At 35.8% G+C, this 20,429-nt stretch overlaps 1 protein-coding gene across 2 annotated transcripts in view; it reads left to right on the forward strand.

Moving 5' to 3' along the window:
• Positions 1–20,429, forward strand: part of LPCAT (Lysophosphatidylcholine acyltransferase) — a 68,728-nt gene that overhangs the window by 32,418 nt on the left and 15,881 nt on the right. For both annotated transcript variants that reach the window (XM_074178801.1, XM_074178800.1), the window contains exons 4-6: positions 12,334–12,507; positions 16,225–16,318; positions 19,876–20,013. In XM_074178801.1, the coding sequence (XP_074034902.1) occupies positions 12,334–12,507; positions 16,225–16,318; positions 19,876–20,013 (406 nt within the window). The remainder of the gene's footprint in view (positions 1–12,333; positions 12,508–16,224; positions 16,319–19,875; positions 20,014–20,429) is intronic.

The following is a 20,429-nucleotide window of genomic DNA, read 5'->3' on the forward strand; positions in this document are numbered from 1 at the left end:
TTTATCGCTAGTGAGTCACCCAGGCATGTTCCAAAGACTTGAACCACCAAAAAAAGACCATGGTTACTGTGTTGTGGTATCGTGGTCAGCGACTGGTTTGATTCAAGCTTCTTTCTCCATCGCAGTGGCCACAAGCTGAAGTGCATTGCAACTTACACCACATCCTTTCTTACGATAACAAAATGATGTATTGCGTAATTCCTCTGGAGCTGGTGGTGATATTGTTGTTATTGGGCCCAGGAATTGATTTTGCAGCACCCAACCCTATTCCTGGGGTTCAAAATCATGCTCCAATCATTTTTGAAGCTGGTAGTCAACCATATTTATAAGCTGGCGGGCTGGTGCACTTATCGGTGGGAAATTGGACAACTGGAAGAGTCAATGAGGCTCTGTTGATTTCACGAACTGAGTATGTAGAAGATGATCTATATTGTCCTCAGATCTAGGAGCCTTTAACGTGTTAGGAATCACACGTTAAAAGGTAAGACCTCGTTAATCCTTAGCTCGCATTTTTCGACTTCTGAGGGTTGTCGTTCGTAGGGGTGCGACAGCTGGTTAACGGAAAAACAGATTTTAAACAGATTTTAAACAGATTATTTATCGCTAGTGAGTCACCCAGGCATGTCCCAAAGACTTTAACCACCAAAAAAAAGTCCAGGGTTACTGTGTTGTGGTATCGTGGTCAGCGACTGGTTTGATTCAAGCTTCTTTCTCCATCGCAGTGGCCACAAGCTGAAATGCATTGCAACTATCACCACATCCTTTCTTACAATAACAAAATGATGTATTGCGTAATTCCTCAGGAACTGGTGATAATATTGTTGTTATTGGTCCCAGGAATTGATTTTGCAGCACCCAACCCTACTCCTGAGGTTCAAAATCATGTTCCAATCATATTTGAACCTGGTAGTCAACCATATTTATAAGCTGGCGGGCTGGTGCACTTGTCGGTGGAAAATTGGACAACTGGAAGGGTCGAAGAGTCTCTGTTGATTTCACGAACTGAGTATGTAGAAGATGATCTATATTGTGATTAGATCTAGGAGCATTATTTATCGCTAGTGAGTCACCCAGGCATTTCCCAAAGACTTGAACCACCAAAAAAAGACCATGGTTACTATGTTGTGGTATCGTGGTCAGCGGTATGATTCAAGCTTATCCATTGCAGTGGCCACAAGCTGAAGTGCATTGCAACTTACACGACATCCTTTCTTACAATAACAAAATGATGTATTGCGTAAGTCCTCAGGAGCTGGTGGTAATATTGTTGTTATTGGTCGCAGGAGTTGATTTTGCAGCACCCCACCCTATTCCTAGGGTTCTAAATCATGTTCCAACCATTTTTGAACCTGATAGTCAACCATATTCATAAGCTGGCGAACTGGTGCACTTGTCGGTGGAAGATTGGACAACTGGAATGATCAATGAGGCTGTGTTGATTTTACGAACTGAGTATGTAGAATATGATCGATATTGACCTGAGATTTAGGAGCATTATATATCGCTAGTGAGTCACCCAGATATTTCCCAAAGGTTTGAACCACCAAAATAAGACCATGGTTACTGTGTTGTGATATTGTGGTCAGCAACTGGTATGAGTTGATTTTGCAGCACCCAACCCCATTCCTGGGGTTCAAAATCATGTTCCAACCATTTTTGAACCTGGTAGTAAACCATATTTATAAAGTGTCGGGCTGCTGCACTTGTCAATGGAAGATTGGACATCTGAAAAGGTCAATGAGTCTCTGTTGAATTTACGAACTGATAATGTAGAAGATGAAAAGACTATGGAGTCCTATTGTAGAGAAATCGATTGAATGTACCGAAAATTGAATCAGCAGTAGCCGTCACTGGTCAACCTTCGCCAGGACCAGACAAAAGCGGCCTTCGTCGACTCTATCAAATCCCGAGCACATAATTTTCATGCTGATGAAATAAATCGACGTGTGTGCACTGATTCAAATAGCTCTTATTTCGGTTGAATTGAATGAGTATCCACTGAGATATTATAGTTTGAAACGGACAAAACTGTCGAATCAATTCAATAGATGAGATGAATGATTTCAAAAATGGTATTTCGATACTAAGTTCCTCAGCAGATTATACAATCATTACAAAACTCAGCAACAGCTTATATTTTAGACAACTAACGCCATTTCTTATTATCCCGGTTTGTCCGACGACTCATTTATAAATATTTTGTCAGAAGAACTTTCAGAAATACCACTACATTTGATGATATCTTCTGAACAAATCTCGAGAATATGAATGAAAACAGTAAAGAGGGCATTTATATTATAGTATACCGCCTTCCTGTAGAAAATGCTATATTGTTGAAACTTCAGCATCTCTGAATTTGAAAGTAGGTAAACGAACACCATGAATACTTGAAGAGGAGATTGAAACAAAATTCAGGATGAAAAAGTATATTTTCAAAACAACCGGCAATGAAATGGAATGGAACTAAAATCATCCCCGAAAGACAAGAAGTATACTTCAATTCAACCAACTCTGTGGAAATGGATCGCCCTGGTTATCTTTCTGAGGTGTAAGATTGTTGCGGAAAAATAAACCTACGCTGAGTTTTAAACAACCTTTTTGTGTATCCAATATGACATCTAGACATTTTATGCTTTCGACATTTGATATGTATTTTCAAAGGTTCATTTCACAAAATGTTCTTACAAATGTAGTTGTTCGAAAGTGATTTTTCTTTCGTGTAATTCAATTTTTATATGGGAGTAGTCCTTTCCAGACGGATTTCCCCTTCAGTTTGTGTGATCTACACATTTTTGTAAAGAGTTTATTTTGAAATTTGTTGCTTTCTTTGTTTGAAGGACAATTCCGCTTTCTGCTTTGATAAGTTTGTTGGGGGTTAAAATTGACACCGATATGTCTTGGCACAATCATGTTGCTGGAATTGCAAACGCTGCTTCTCAGAAACTTGGCACACTTAGATCGAGAAAACTATAAACACATCAGCAACTTTTGATGCTTCATAAACCTCAGATCAGACTTTCTTTGGAGTATTGTCCTCATGTATGGAGCTCTCCCCCCAAACATACCCTAAAGTTGCTGGATTCCATCCAGAAAAGAGCCATCCGCCTGATTGGAGACGCGGACATCACGTGCAAACTTGATAGCCTGTAACATTGAAGAAAGGTTCAAATCAAATCAAATTTTATTAAATCCGTTTTCCTATTATACAATAGATTGGATGTGTCTGGTGAGGTGTAAAACCTACCCACTTACTACAAAAAAAGTAACTCCTAAAGTACTAGTTTATAGGTTGAAAGATCATTTACGCTGGCAAAATAGAGTATATACACATACATACATGGACAAACTACATTGGTGAGGATGTAACCCTAATATAATGACACATAAAAATAAGTATACAAGACATCTTGATATAAATATAAAAATCATAAAGCACAATAAACTCCATGAACTCTGTTAACACTGCTAGAACAGAAGTTATCAAATCCCTCTAGGCTATAAAAACAATGATTCGTTAAAATTTTCCTTGACCTACTTCTGACAGTTCCGTACGTGTTACTATTTTTTATATTATCAGGAAGCCTATTGAAGTAAGACGCTCCAATCATCAGAGATGATTTTTGTGGAAAGTGTGGTTCGATTTTTTTGCAACTATGCCTTGTGATGTAGTTGTGAATATAAAAATTTTTTTTGAGTTCATTTCGGTTTCGGTAGATATGGCTCAGTAATTTATATAAGTAAATAGGAGTAACAGTAAGAATTTTTTGGTTTTTGTATATCGCGACACGAGGTTTGATAAGGGAGGTTAAAAGTTAATCGCAATATTCTTTTTTGTGATACAAACACCCTTTGGTTATCACGCCTTTGCCCCCATACTATGATACTATAGGAAATCGCAGAGTGAGCATATGAATAATAGACACTCATTAAAGTATCCCTACCTGGCATAGATTTCAAAACAGTCAATACATAGAAAAACAGGTTGATTTTTACAGACACTGGATACTAATTTGTGTCTCACAAGATGGATTACAGTCGAATATGGTCCCAAGAAATTTTGCAGATTTCGATGTACAGCAATCTGATGGTAATTTTTGAGCTGTATGGTATTCAATGCAAACCGTTTTCAAAACATTCAATATAATCTATTACAATCTTTGAATTAATTTATTGTTCTGAAAGTGCGAGTTTTGAGTGATCTGATATTATTGTGCATGTGTCGTTTGCATACATGAGAACTTTTGCCTCAGGTATTTAGGAAGAATAATGGACCAATGCCCTGAGGGCAGTGTTTTTGGTCCATTATTCTTCCTGAATACGAGGAAATAGAAAAACCAATCATTAAGGCAGCCACAAATACCCAACTTTTCTAGTTTTTCTGAGACGAAAGACCTTTCGACTGTATCAAATGCCCTTGTTAAGTCGATCAATACTGGAGATTTGGATACTTTCACGGGAGGTTTTCAAGTGACTTGACACATTTGATTCCACCAAGAGCAATACATGTCAGAAACACTCGATAGACTGTGGCTGCTCATCGTTTTGAGGTTCAACTCAGTACACCTCGAACTTCACTGTTTAAGATCTCTTTCATCTGGAGAACTTCGTTTATGTGGAATAAACTTCCTGAGAACGTTTTTCAAAATGGATTTAATCTCCAGCGATTCAAATCCAATGTGAATCGCTACTTTCGCACAGGCACCGCTCTTAGAGCACCTTAAGTATTTGCCTGTAGTGCTTGTGTTTTGTCTTGAAAAAAATTGGCCTCAAATTACACTTGAAAAGTTTCGCTATTGATCTATATTTAGATTGTGGGAAGTTTGAAAATCAAACACCATCAAAGAACGTCACAACATACTTTTCAAGATAACAGTGAAACAATTTATTCAGCTCAGCCGTAATTGGTTCGAAATATGTCTAAAGTGTATGTACCCAATTAGTGTATAGCTGATTTTTTTTCAATGGGATACAAATACTCATTAACTAAAATTGTAACCTTCAGTGTAAAATAAATCTGATGAAAACAATTTTCCTATGCACCAGAACTGAAAGTATGTCTCTTCACGTACGTTTTGCTGACCAATTTAGCATCATCAGGCGATAATTAAAAGTAGTTCCTCACAACTAAGATACAGATTTTTATATACACATCAAGATTCATTACTTTCGATGATCAGAATAATTACATTATTTTTCATTCCCAATTAGTGTGTTAGTTTGTTATTATGTCTCAATTCCTATTTGGCATAAGACCTTACATTACACTGTTTATCAGTTGTAGGCATCAGTTTATGGAGATGATTACGAGCTTTTTGAAGGAATGCTATATGAACTTTTCATTTCCAGTGACAGTGACTATCAATATATTTTTCTCGAATATTTCAGACTTGTTTATGACTGAAGGTTTGTAACTACACCATTATCTTCTGTTTGTAGTGAGTTCAAAGTTGATAGCTAATGTTTGTGTGAAGAAAATGTTAGAAAACAGTTTTTTCTGAAGTCATTATGAGTGATTTTTCAGCCAAATACTAATTTTAACGAAATCCTTCAGTTTGATCTTCAAGTTATCCTCACCTCCATATGACGGTGTCATCTTGAAATTGTATCATTTCTCCAGTGCTGTTGACTTGAAATATATTGTTTGAATATACAACCGATGATAAGGGACCTAACACAGTACCTTGTGACACATCATAAATTGTAGTTCTTGGGATACCTGGGAAACCGTTTATATTTTTCATTAGTACTCGTTTCATATTCAACCTGCTCCAGAGATTAACTAAAAAGAAATTCAAGTAACAGTATGATTATTTTTTGAATACTTAACGACAAATCATGCATACTTTCTCTTTTCGTAATTTTTTCTAGATGAGTGATATTATCTTTCGTGAAGAAGTAGTAGGCATTAATCACATCAAATGTGCGGTTTGTTCCAATTGATCGCAGTAATCACCGCTAATTGTAGGTTTGCGAATTTCGTGAAGCAATTTTGTAAATTTCGTGAAGCAATTTTGTTCCATCATCTAATTAGTCAGCTCTTAGGAGACTATTTCTCTTAGAAATTGTTCTGTTTCATTCCGTTAACTGAGAGGGATCGAAACTAGAAAGTGAAATGAGCCCGATTTATTAGTGACTTCGAGAAGAAAGTGAAAAGAAAGAAATATTCCCAGTTATTTCATCTTTGTTTTCAGGTGAACCAACATAAATTTTAGCGTGCAAAAAGTTGAACCAACAACAGGCACGGAATATCTGACATGTATTTCAGCTGAATAAATTTGAATTCAAGTGTGTTATATTCAATTTTTATCTTCTGAAGGTTATTGATCATGGATGTGAAATCATGTAACAGTTGACAAAACAGGTACATGTAAGAAATTAACAGAAAATAAATAATAATTACACAAAGAAACTTTCCCTCGGCTATCTTAAAGGTGCGATTTTGTTCCATCCTTTGCATAAAAGAGGACGTATGCTTCTCGACTCACAAGCGATTTTGGTGAAATTGGTGACACGTGTGAATCGTTGTATTTGTGATACGCGCCAGTATACGGGTGTCTGCAGTATGCTGTAAGTGTCCTCTGTTAGTAGTCCCACTGTGATCTGAAAGTGCATATAGATTATAACAACAAGTAGCCACATTTTGTGCTGCAAAATTGTCCATATCCAATCCTTCTAGAGAAAATTCGATGACATTTTTCAATTTGCCTCCACTTTCCTTTGCAGAGAATATTTTCAAATGTATTACTGAAATATGGGGAAAACTGTGAATTGATAGGGATTTTGTGCATTTTCTCCTTTCCTTGCATTTCGAACACGTCGGTTTTTCATTTCCATCCAAAGTTTCTTCTCTTGTAAACGAATCCAAGCATTGCCACAAACTCAATTGATCGGTTCATTGTGGTATGGAGAGAGGCAAATCCCAGAAAGGATCAAATGTTACTGATGAGTGTCCACAGTGTGTGCATTTCATCGTGGATTTCAATTGACCAACGAAATTATCTACAATCTTAGAGTTGTGCATCCTCAAATATGTGAGCCATGACTCTTGTGCATTTCCTCTGTCTCTCAATTTTTCGTGAATCTCCGTTAAAATTGGTTAAAGTTTTTCATCAATTATATCAACGTCTTCATGTAATCCTTCTAAAAGATAACGAAGAAACTCCTGGGCGTCTTGATGGGAATTATCCATGAATCGAGAAGAAAAACTTTGAATCTGATTTTTTAAGGAGGCTGTATTCACTACTTCATCAAATGAATCTTCTGATCACAACTCCTTGATGACTTCTGCAATCGCTTTGATTAAAGCACCCTCGATACTAGAAATACTAGTATTGATATATTTCATGAATTTATCCTTTTTCAAATATTCCAGTAACCATCTCGTATTTGATAAATATTGAATCACGCTGTTCATGAAACAGGTGTTACCAATATTTTTCAAACCATTTAACCCACAGGTTTTTACTGAAGAATTTATCATTGAACAATCCGAAATATCTTTGAAACCCATTTGAGAATTTTGATGAGAGAAAGTATTTTTTCATTTGCTTTTATTTTAATTCCATAAAGTGGTTTGTTATTACCTCTCTTTTCTGTATAAAGTTGGTTTTCAGGAAATATGTAAATTTCATCAAGTTTTTTGGAGTCAGGAAGAGTACCGAGAGCTGCATTTCCTGTTTGGATGGCTATACTGATTTTCTGAATGAGAAAAAATGTGGCTCTTGATTCGTGGGTTTCATCGATTACCTTTTTTCCAATTTCATTGATGAAAGATAAGGCTTCAAAGCCAAAAGCATCAAACGTTCCAACAGCTATTGGGCGAAAGATATAATCATTTCCCAAATTCTAATATTTTCGTAGTTTAGAACTTTCTCCTAAAGAGGCAGCAGCACCGGCTTCCGCAGAAGTAGCAGAAAGATGGCAAGTTGCTAATGTACCTACACAAGTAAAGTCCCAAACAACAGATTCACCATTTTTCCATGGAACAAGTGTCATACCTTCCGGCCGTTTTTCGTCGTATCGACTTGTGCCTATGGGTTCTTAAATCGCAGAAATTTTGGCTGAAGTTAAAGCCCTTTTGATTAGATCATTAATTGCATAATGGCGAGATAAACGACCAGCGCTAAAACGGCAGCTCAACCCATGAGTACCTGATTCATCCACAAATGCACCACATTCACAAAAGTGTTGAACACACAGTGGTGTACCAAGTCGAAGTTCGATGGCAAGTCTGAAAGAGTCGTCATCCAATAGAGCCCCAAGTGATGCTACTGCGAGAAGACGAACCTTATGTTTTAAAGTGTCAGAAGCTGTCTTCAGTAAAATACTAGTTGCTTGATCTAGTAATGGTTTATACTATGCCCTCTGGTTTTTCGTGTCTTCAATTCTCATTGTTTGGCCAGTTCTAGATTCCCAAAGAGATTTTCCCTGATCAAAAACACAATCAGATAGTAGCTTTGGGTATTGTAAGATGATTTCTATCAGTTCGGAAACACTGCAAAATGAGGACAAAAATGATGGCAAAGCAAGTGAAGTGGCTGAACGAATTCCTGTGATGCCTGTAACCAAGTTTCGTCTTCGATACGTTTATTAGTGACGAGTTCCAGCATCCTTCTCAATTCGTCATCGATATTTTGTAATACTTGTTCGTCTTGCCAAGTAAGACTGCATCTCAAACTATACGATAATTTTGGAATGACTAATGAATTATTCAATGAATGGAATGCGACATGTGTTGGTGAAATAGATAAACGTCCTGATGTGATACGAAGTGATTGCAATTTTTCTTCCGAACAAAATTTCAAGGCATCATCAGATAATGGGGCACCAAGAAGAAACCAATTTGGTTTTTCAATCACTCGTATACCAGGAGCTATCAGGTTAAATTGATCGATGATGTTAGGGTCCTGTTTAACCAGAAAAATGAGTTCACATTTCTCGAAATTCAGTTCAAAAATTTTACAAAAATTTTCTAATACCACATTTGCTTTGTCACCAATTGAACCATCATCCAGAAACCAGCCGTTGAATATGATGGATAGAAAGACATAACAATAGTGGTCCAAGTGGATCTCCCTGCTGTACTCCTTGTTCGGACATTATAATTTCGTTACCAAATATCAAGAAAGAAGGTTCACTGTGATATTGTTCAATAAAAGGGTATATGTCTGTATGGCGTTAGCCACCGAATGTAACATGAAATTCCTATCTATGAGTATTAAATGCATTCTTAAAATCAAGTTTCAGAAAAACTTTTTCAACAGGGTCAAGGTTGTGATTTATATAAGATCGTGCAGCATGGGCTACTGCCTCGCAACCACGATTTGTTCCAAATTGAAGGTTATATTAGTTCAGTAATATTAGGTGTTTAATCTCGGATTGAAAGATAATGAGCTGGTAACTAGTACACATTTTCATTTTGCTGTTCTAAAAATCAGTTTTTTTTAATCATCAGTAAATCAGCGATGTTAGGGAGTTGGTAATTTCCTGTTTTCAGGCGATATGAATTAGGACACTTATTAACTGTCTGAGTTGAAAGATGTTTAATAATTAGACCTCGGTAGAAGAAACTCACAGGTGGTTGTCATTGTCATAAATTGAATGAACACTTACCAGTAGTTTGAAAGTATTTTGTGAGAATAGTGAAATATTTTGAGTAACAAGAAGATACTATAACAACTTTATGAAATCATGTTTTCAAAAATGAATCCAACTTATATTTGTTACAAAAATTCTGGTTGAAAATAGCGATGAATATGAATATGTGTTTCTTCGTTATCAAAAAAAAATTGTGCCACAGAACACTAGATGCATAATATTTCGCATAATATTTACTATTCAGTCACATGATCCTGTATAACATTTATTTGAACAGAATAACACGTTTCACGAGTTGACATTGAGCATATGCATAATTTAATGATTATATTTCATCGCATGCCCCATGTGAATCCTGCATGTCTTTTCGTTTTTGAATTAAGGACTACATCTAATTTCATCAATGGTATTACACATGTATTTGAAATAAAACAATACTTACTTTATGCTGACAATGTTATTGCCAATGTTCTAGTTTCCACTATCGCCTTCGTTTGCAATAAAATTGTAAACATATTGAATTAATATCTACAATAAAAACTGTAACAAATTTTATTCAGTGCCGCTACTTGGATCGCATATAACTTAATTTATGAATATTTCCAGGTTTCATAACGAAGAAAAGTTGAAACTATGAATATAGTTTACCAAAAGTTTCAATCGAATCAAGTGAATAGTATTTCCATTGAACTGTTTCAAGTACTTTTTTCATTTACGAACCGTTTGAAATGAACCAACTACTCAATGTCAATTGAAAAAACAGGTAACACAACGCATTTGTGATTCAACACCAGACATCACCGTTTCGACAGTAAAAATCAACTACTAAGGCCACTCCCACTACTTTCATTCATAAATTCGCAAAGTTCTCGGTGACCTCGAATGAAGTGGGAAGCCAGTTTCGTTCTTTCACCATAGGCGTGCGCTCATATAATAATGTCTTTTTTACACCTCCCATTTTCTAATCATTCAATAATAAAACAAACAACAATAACTAACTACAAAAACTAAAAACAATCATAACAACAGCGAATAAACTAAACACAATATCAATTTTCGACCGTTTATTATAAATAATCCGATGCCTGTGGCACCGTCGGATCCTTTGATACTACAGCACTAAACGCATTGGATGACACCAACCCTCACGTTTTCCGGGAAACACATGCCCAATATCCAGAAAAAATTTACGTTTGGGCAGAAATATTGGGGAACCATATTATAAGACCTCTATTTATTGATCAGAATTCAACAGGGGAACTGTATTCGAATATGCTGGAAACTACTGTTGACCCTCTCATCACTGAAATCGTCCACGATCACAATACTATTTGGATACTACATTTCCTGGTCGTTGGATTAGCCGTAGAAATCCTACAGACTGGCCAGCCCGCTCGCCAGATTTGACACATTTGGACTATTTTTTTTGGGCTATTCGAAGCAAAAGGTGTATGGAACTGAACCTGCTTCAATATCGGATATACGGCAGAGAATAATGAATATTTGTAGATATAGTGACGTTACTGTGTTCGAAAATGTTCGCCGTGGAATATCGGATAGGCTGTTCATATGTCAAGAAGTTCAAGGCAACCATTTCGAGCATCTTTTTAACTGACCTCAAGCTTATCACCTCATATTATGTAGTTAAATGTCAATGTATTCAGACAATCATTAAAAGTTCCGCCATTTTGTGGTGATTGAAGATAATGACATTATATTCTAGTATTGTGAAGCATTTGTCAGAAGCTTCAAAAAATGTGTGACAAGACCCCCCTTTCATTTCAATTTTTTTTCCAGATGGCACCCAATCGCCATCTTGAAAATTTCATATCAAATTACACTTCAAAATAAAGTATTCATGCAATTATTTCATTATTTCAAATTAAAATTTTTTGAGTTGACCCGTTCAAAAAATTAAAGGGCGGGAACATTAAAGAAATGTACTGTATAACACCATCTCAATCGCAATTAATCACTTGCAATCAGTACCGTAGCGAAAAAAAAACCGGGGGGAGGGGGGAGGGAATCTAAATTTTCCCAACTCCACCAGCAAAATTTCACAACTTTCGAAAAAATTAAAGCCGAAGGATTAGTTACTACTATAATATATTAATTTTCTTACTTAGCTATCCACAGATTGGTAATTATAAAATGATAATGGAAATTATTCTACTTTGGACCAAGTTCCTTGGTCTCCAACCATGTATAGGAATATTCAATACAAATGAAAGGAAACAAGACTGGAATAATATTGTGCTTGTTGTTTTCTACTATTATTTTTTCTATCACGGCCCGAAATTTCCCAACTTTTCCAAGTCAAAAAAACAGCGAAAAGAAGTTATGTATGTTGAGAAATCCCGACCTTCTCCTGTTTTTTTCCTTATTACCTTCTTTCTTTTCTCTCATTTTAATTTCTTCAACTTTTATTTATTTTTTTACCATTATTTTTTTCATTCTTCACGACCCAAAATTTCCAAACTTTTTCCCAAGTTGAAAAAGCAGGGGAGAAGGCTCCCCACATCCCCCCATGGCGACGGCCCTACTTGGAATGAGATTCCATCCTATCTCTATTTTAGTCATTGAAAATCATTTCGACAAAAAAAGTTTCAGTTGAGAACTTCATAAAATATTACATATTACATATTTGACTGAAAAGATTTTATAACAGTAATAAATGAATAACTTTCTTACAGCACCTTAACGTTAATCGAAACTAATTTAATTCTACCGTTTCAGAGTTGATAAACTTCACTCAGCCAGTCTACGTGTGGAGGGATGATCCGGATTCCCGCCAAAACACCATCAAAGAAATTATCAACAGAGCCACCTCTGATTTGGATTGGCCACAGATTTTAATTTTTCCTGAAGGGACATGTACGAACAGATCCTGTCTCATCACATTCAAACCAGGTACTTCGTCATTTGGTTACTTACTTTTGGTTTACAGGTATTATCAGTATAATGTTAGTAGATTCCGTGTTAGGAATCACACGTTAAAAGGTAAGCCTCGTTAATTCTTAGCTCGCACAAGTTTTGACTTCTGAGGGGTGCGATAGCTGGTTAACGGAAAAACAGATAAGAAACAGATTTTTCATAACATAATGTTAAGGATATAACAAATGTGTTCAAAGTTGCGAATGCAATAAATAATTTCTTAATAGATAGCATACCTAAGTACTCACGATAATATTGTCTTATGTGGAATAGAATTTAGTTTTCAACTTATAGATGAAGATACGAGGGTTGTCTTTTATGTTTCGGGATTTGGGATCCCTAGTGTTGCAATCTGGCAACTGATTTTTGAGTGTATGCGTACTCAGAACATTTTGAGACATGCGCACTATTTGTGTTGTTTACAGTAGCTTAAAAGATTCATCGCGATCCAAAAATGGAATTAAATCGTGAACATTTTCCTGCGATTATTTTCTACAACTTTCGACGTGGATTAACTCAGCAACAGTGCATGGATGAGCTCAATTTAATTTTTGGCGATGAAGCTCCATCAAGGACCAGTGTTTATCGATGGTATGGGGAATTCAATCGTGGTCGTAGTTGATGCGCACATTGATGCGCGAATTGATATTGCAAGACCGTCATGTGATTTATCGTGAGATTGAGACAATCTTAGGCCTTAGTGGGACCAGCATACATTCAATATTGCATAAACATTTGACTGTCAAAAAAATTTGTTCGCGTTGGATTCCACATAATTTGTCAATCGCTCAAAAAAAGGCTCGTGTCGTTTGGTCGAAGAAAATGCTCGAAAAAGTCAATCGCGGTGCTTCAAAACACGTCTATGACATCGTGACAGGTAATGAATCGTGGATTTACGCGTTTGAGCCCGAAAGTAAACAGCAGTCGACTGTATGGTTGTTTCAAGACGAGCCAAATCCAACAAAAGTCGTTCGCGCACAAAGCGCAAATGGTCGCCAGTTTTTTCAGAAAAACTGCACATGTCGCAACCGTACCACTAGAACAACGCAGAACAGTCAATTCTGAGTGGTACGCAACCATTTGTTTGCCAGTTGTCTTCCAAGAAATCAGGAAAACCAACCGCTGAAGACGGATCATTCTTCACCACAACAATGCGAGCTCTCACAGATCGGCTTAAACAACTGTATTTTTGAGCACCCAAAACATCGATTTGATGAGTCATCCGCCGAATAGTCCTGACTTGGCACCGAATGACTTTTTTTTATTCCCGCGCGTAAAAAACAAACTGAGAGGTCAACATTTTTCGACACCTGAAGAAGCGGTTGCTGCATTCAGAATGCATGTTTTGGAGATACCTGAATCAGAGTGGCAAAAGTGCTTCGATAATAATTGAGGATGTTATTAAAACAACAATAAAAATAAAATACTAACAACAATAAAAATTAATTGGCGTTCCGGGGCGACTTCATTTTCGATAATTGGTTCAAACGCATACAGAAGTGTATAGATCTTCATGGGGAATATTTTGAAAAACAATGAAGTGATTTTCGATTATCAATATTTGTTTTTGTTCTCTAATCACGAAATATAAAAGGCAACCCTCATATAGAGCCTAAATTCCTTGAAGGAATTGAAAACAGCTCTGCTGGCTCTGATAGCATAATTATGGCTTTCATAAAAATTGTTTGTTCTTACATCTTGCCTTTCTTGGTACATATCTTCAATAGTGTAATATTGTCATCCAACCATCCCTCTACTTGAAACCTTGCTATTATTTCCCCTATTCCATTACTCTGACCTCAGGCCTATAAACATTTCGACTGGCTTATCTGAACTTTTCGAGAAAATATTAGCCAGCCAACTATCTGAACATCCTAATGACACTAAAATCTTTCCATCTACTCAGTAGGGATTCTGAAAGGGACATAACTGCACGACGGTTCTTTTATAAGCAACAGATGATATCATTGGATCACTCGATGAAAAAAAATAACAGTATTGGTAATGCTTGACTTCAGTAAAGCGTTCGATAAGGTTAGACATGAGACTAAAGCATCTGTTCGGAATCTGTTCAGCTCTGACAGTCATATCTCACCAATCGTACACAAAGCGGTTGATTTGGATATCAATTATCCTCAACTAGAAATTCAATCTTATAAGTACCTCAGGGCTCAGTTCTGGAACCGCTTTTTTCACACTTTATACTAGCCAATTTCATAACCGTGTTCAACATTATTAAATGCACATGTATGCTGATGACATACAGTTATACCACCCTTTCGATGGTAATGATCTTGACAACGCTGCTACAAAGTTGAACAATGACTCTGAAACTATATCAAATGTAGCCGAACAGTATTTTGTGTGCTTCGAAAAAATCAGTAGCACAAGTATTTGGTAGCAATATTCGTATACCGTTAGTTGAAAATAACTTGAAACTGCACCTAAGTAACGGAGTTATTGAAATTGAAAGTAAGGCAAAAATTCTTGGTTCAATCTTATACGAGTCGTTAAGGTTTAGAGAACATATCAATGGGATTATTCAAAGAGTCTATGGTGCACGAATATTACTATATCCTCACAAAATTTATCGATAAAAAATGTTATATGAGTCTCTAGTTTTATCACAATTCAATTATTGTTCTTTGGTCTGTGGACCTTAATCTTGACTTCAATACTTGTTCCAGAGTATAACGTGTTCAAAACTCTTGTATCCGTAAGATATATAAAATAAGGATGTATGAACATATGTCCCACAAGCTTACGGAACTGAACTGGTTAACCATGAAAGAAAGGTTCAAATTTCATTCAATATATTATACAGAAATCCGCTTTCTTTGTATCGCAAATCAACATTCAGGTCAGCATACACAACATAATTCTAAGAAACAAAAATATAATCACATGCCCGCAACACAAAACCTCAATTTTTCAGAGAAGTTTTTCGTACTCGACACAGTAATATTGATGAATTCAAAAAAAAAAATTCAAGAGTTTTCTGCAAGTTAGCATAATTTAATGCGTTTCTATTTTGTATATCCTTCTTTATTTTTTCTCCAGTCTGTGTTTGACACAGACTGGAGAAAAATTTCGTTATCTTCCAATAACCTTTTTCTCTTTTGTTGTTGATTAATATTCAAGTTACCCAACAAATGCCAAAAACTATGTGATGTAGATTTATGTTTGAGGATCTTAGGTTAGTTCTTTGAGTTATATTATCATTAAAAATAGCAAGGGTCGAGTGGTAGAGCACCCTCGGGTAAACTCCCCATTGGAATTTCTGACTAGCAAGGCGAATACCATGTAACATCATATTTTTCACTGAAAATAAAAACATTATAATTATTATCATTATTAGTAAAGTCGATGGTATTCTATCCCTTAAAAAGACACCATCCATGGGATCGACGGAAAAAGGTATTCTTCAAATGTAAAAGATGAACAAGACGTGTTTGTCATTTGATAAAGTGGAGTCAAGTAACGCATTTGTGGTTCAGCCTAGCACCACTGGTGGGACTTATGGCAGATAGAAACAGCGCCGGCTTGTGTTGAAGCATAAATACGTTGTATTCGGGCTCTGGTTTTCAACTACGTCCATTATGTTCAACTAATGTGATTCCAGTATCATTCATTTCTGAAACTCAAACCGATATATTATTATTTCTATTGATATTATTTTTTTGTGAATTTAAGGTGCATTTTATCCTGGTGTGCCGATTCAACCTGTGTGTATTCGATATCCCAACAGATTGGACACCGTTACATGGACATGGGAAGGACCTAGTGCGTAAGTCGAATACCATTCTTGTCAGCTATTATACAGGGTTCAAGGCCGATTTTTTATTTCGAAAAGGAAAATTGTTTAAGAACATTTTTCACTCTGCCGTTTTCACAGCCTCGGCAAGGAGCGATATATCCTGCCATTTTTGTGTCAAAAATATCTGTTCCAAGAATAGTTTTAAAATTTTGACCCTACGGAAAAAGCGAGTTAACGAAAATGAATATTATGAACATGATACAGTGATATATAAAGAAAATATTGTGTCTCTTGTTAGCCTAATTTCTCATAAACACCATTCTGTGTAACAATATTTCTCCAGAAAACCTTAAGATAGCGAAAATAATTTCAATATTTGAATCAGGGGACAGGGAAGATCTGAATAATTACCAAGGAGTAGCTCTCCTACCTATTTCAGCAAAATTAGCTGAGAAAGTGATTTACCTTAGAATAATTAATCATTTCGAGGAGAACAGTTTTTTCTCAGAACATCAGTATGGTTTCAGGAAAGGAAAATCTACAGCTAAAGCAGTGAGGAGATTTGTTGAGTTTGTAGCCGATGGGTTTGAAGCCGCAACTCGCTCTCTGGCGGTTTTCGTTGACCTCCGTAAAGCGTTTGACTGTATCAATCACACTATACTAATTGACAAGTTAAAATTCTATGGATTTTCTGACTCCGCAATAAAACTGACGACCTCATATCTTCAAAATAGATCCCAAATAGTTCACTGTAATAATCAGAGCAGTTCCAATCATAATACGCAAAGGTGTTCCACAAGGCAGCGTTTTGGGACAGCTATTGTTCTTGATTTATATAAATGGCCTACCCAAAAGTATAAACGCATTAACAACCTTGTTTGCCGATGATGCTACCTTCGCAACCAGAATTGAAAATAATTCCAAAAGAATTGATGAAATGATAGAATCGACCATCAATCAAGCTACTGAGTGGTTCACGGCAAACGAACTGAGCCTGAACACACGCGAGATTCAGACACTTATTTTCAATACCGAGCATACTGCCAATCAGAGCCTAAAATTTCTAAGACATATTATCGATCCCAACTTAAATTGGAAACTTTATATGAATCAATTAACAAGCAAGTTATCAGAAGCAATATTTGCAATTAGACGAATGAAATAGCTACTGAACTTGGAGGCAGCCATCTCAGCTTACCATGGAATGTTTCACTGTATTATGACTTACAGTCTAATTAACTGGGGCCAATCTTGCTACACTCAGTCGATATTTATTATCCAGAAAAGAGCCATTAGAGCTCTGGCTGGTATAACTCAATAATAATGACTAGATTCAACACCACAACCACAGTGAACAATAACTGCATGAAGATTATAATAGTGGTCTGCTAGATTGAAGTGTTTATCTATTTCGAACCTTCCCAAGAGTTTGATACTTCCGTCAGAGGTTGAGTCATGTTTGAAGATCATCAGTGTTATTATTAGATTGACTGGTGCCTCAGCTATACTTGTTTTCTTATAACAGTCAGTTATTTTGGCGCATGTTTGGCAATACAGTCGATCATCACCTGTTAAAATTTCCATTTTCAGATGATTTAACAAATACTATCAAAGAATAGGTGCATATTCTTGTTGAAATGTCAACCTATCCTCATTTTATTCAGTTCTTCCAAAAATCTTTGTCAGTATCAACATGCAATGTCATTAAACGAAACACTGATCACGGAAACGCAAAATTAAAATTTTTTATGTGCAAAAAGAGTAATTGCCTGGATAACATCATGTTTATGTTAAATACATTATCTCTCGTATTTTGCAAGAGAACAGAACTGATATCATCTTCAAGTGATGTCTCATAATAATTAGAAACTACTGATATATCAAATAGGCGCGATTTCCCTCCTCTCTATTCCTTCTTTGTAATAAAATTCGAAATAATAAACATTTTTTTAACACATGCGTTTATTTTCTTGCTAGGAACTTTGTTTTCAAAATGGAACTCAGCATTTCTTCATAGTTGACAGATTTTTGTCTCAGACAAAGGTTTCGTATATGGTTTTTAGTTAGATTTGTCCTGCACTGATGAGGGGAAACCACGAAACTACCTTTAAAGAATCCATTACAATCCCAATTCATGAATCTGGAGACGAACAAAAAACAACTATAGACCCATGATAGTTATGAACAATTTCGCGAAAATATTTGAGAAATGTTTAAAAAACAGTTTGGTAAACTTTCTTGACAACAACATACTCCTTTTCGACTACCAATATGGATTCAGGGAAAACTTATCAACAGGACAACCTGTTTTTGAACTAGTAAATGAGGTATTTAACTGCTTTCAAAATCAGGAGAAATGTTCAGCTGTATTTTTAGACCTGACAAAAGCGTTTGATACCGTCGAACATAACTTACTCTTTCAGAGATTGGAGAACGTGGGAGTAAGAGGCATTGCATTGAATTTATTCAAAGATTAGTTATCAAACAGAATACAGAGAGAAAAATAAACGTTTCTTATAGCGATCCACTGCTTATTACCAGGGGTGTACCACAGGGAACTGTCATGGGCCCCATACTATTTTTACTATATGTCCACGTTGCAGATTAACTCACAACCAGAAATTTGTCACTGGTCCTAAACTATACAATCAGCTACCTACACATATAAAAAATATCAATAGCCACAAAAAACTCAAAAAATAATAAAACTATTCATTCAAAACCATTGTAATCAACTGAAAAATATCTTTGAGAACTACTGAATCAGAAACCTCCATCAGTGTATACTTTACAAACATATGTCTCTATTCAAACTGTTTTCTAAAACTAAATTACCTTTTCAGTTAGATAACATTAGTACAATGGCATATACCTATATCTTATATGTTCAGATGGAATTTAGCAGCCAGAGGGGCACAATACAAGCTAGCTTAAGCTGCTAGGAATACAATATTCTACATCATTTACTCAATATGTATTCATATTAACTTTGTAATACTGATATCAACCTGAATAAAAATCTATCTATTTATATCTAAAAGATTTCCACTAGCACAAATGTCTGCCGGGCATAATTCAGTGCCTGATGGTATAAGTGTGGAAAGTGTTTGCTTTCCAGAGTTATTCCCCACATCTTACTTTGTTGAAAGAGGTGAATATTACGAATTTTATTCAGAAATATTAATCTATTCTTGACACATTCAACAGACAGATTTTTTTTTCTGCTTGAGAATTGAAAAATCCATCATAAGATTGCCAGGACATCCAGTATAAGCTTACTAAAATTATGGAATGAGCAATCAATAATACTGACTTCCAAAAAAAAATTACCTACTTTTTTTTATATTCATATACAGTAGCAGCTTATATTTTTTTGATATCGGTGCCGTTGAATATATTGTTGGTGGCTTTCATGACATATAGAAACATATAAAAATATATTTCATGTTCTTTGAGTAACTTTTTTCAGGTCGGTAATAATTTTTTGAAATCACTTTTTCAAACAATAAAAGTGTACCTCTAACATTCACCAAAAAGCATTGTGAGCCACTTTCAAACAAGCTTACATTTTCATGTATGTTTTTCAGGTTGAAGCTTTTATGGTTGACTCTCACACAGCCATACAGCAATTGCGAAATAGAATTCCTTCCAGTTTATACTCCCAGTGAAGAAGAGAAGAGGGACCCTAAATTATTCGCCAACAATGTTAGAGCAGTCATGGCAAAGTAGGTAAAAATCATTTGTCGGTAGCGTTTTCAGCAAGAAAGATATCTTTGTCTCATGGCTTGATGTAAAAGTGTTAAGATCTACAGTCAGGTTCGGAGGCCGTCGTAGTTCCAAACTACGACGTAGTTCTAAACTGAAAGTCAAAATGTGACCTTCCCCAGAGAAAAAGCAAAGATACTACTTTTGTCATAATTAATGGAGACAATTGTTGAATCAGCTACATCCAGAATTCATAAGCCGCTTCTAATTTTCTCTACCACTTGCCAATTTTTCACAATGTCGAGCTAGCAGATGTCTCTTCTTTCTTTAGGCGTGCCATTCGATTAGTCACTTTTTCAAGAGAAAAATCACTTTCTGACACTTTGCTACTAAATTATCACACCTCTTGAAGTAAGTTTTCACACGACTCAATGAA

The sequence above is a fragment of the Leptinotarsa decemlineata genome, unplaced genomic scaffold (assembly GCF_025532065.1).
Source record: "Leptinotarsa decemlineata unplaced genomic scaffold, Ldec_3_MD MMD2_tig00004307_RagTag_RagTag, whole genome shotgun sequence".
In the NCBI taxonomy this organism is placed as follows: domain Eukaryota; kingdom Metazoa; phylum Arthropoda; class Insecta; order Coleoptera; family Chrysomelidae; genus Leptinotarsa; species Leptinotarsa decemlineata.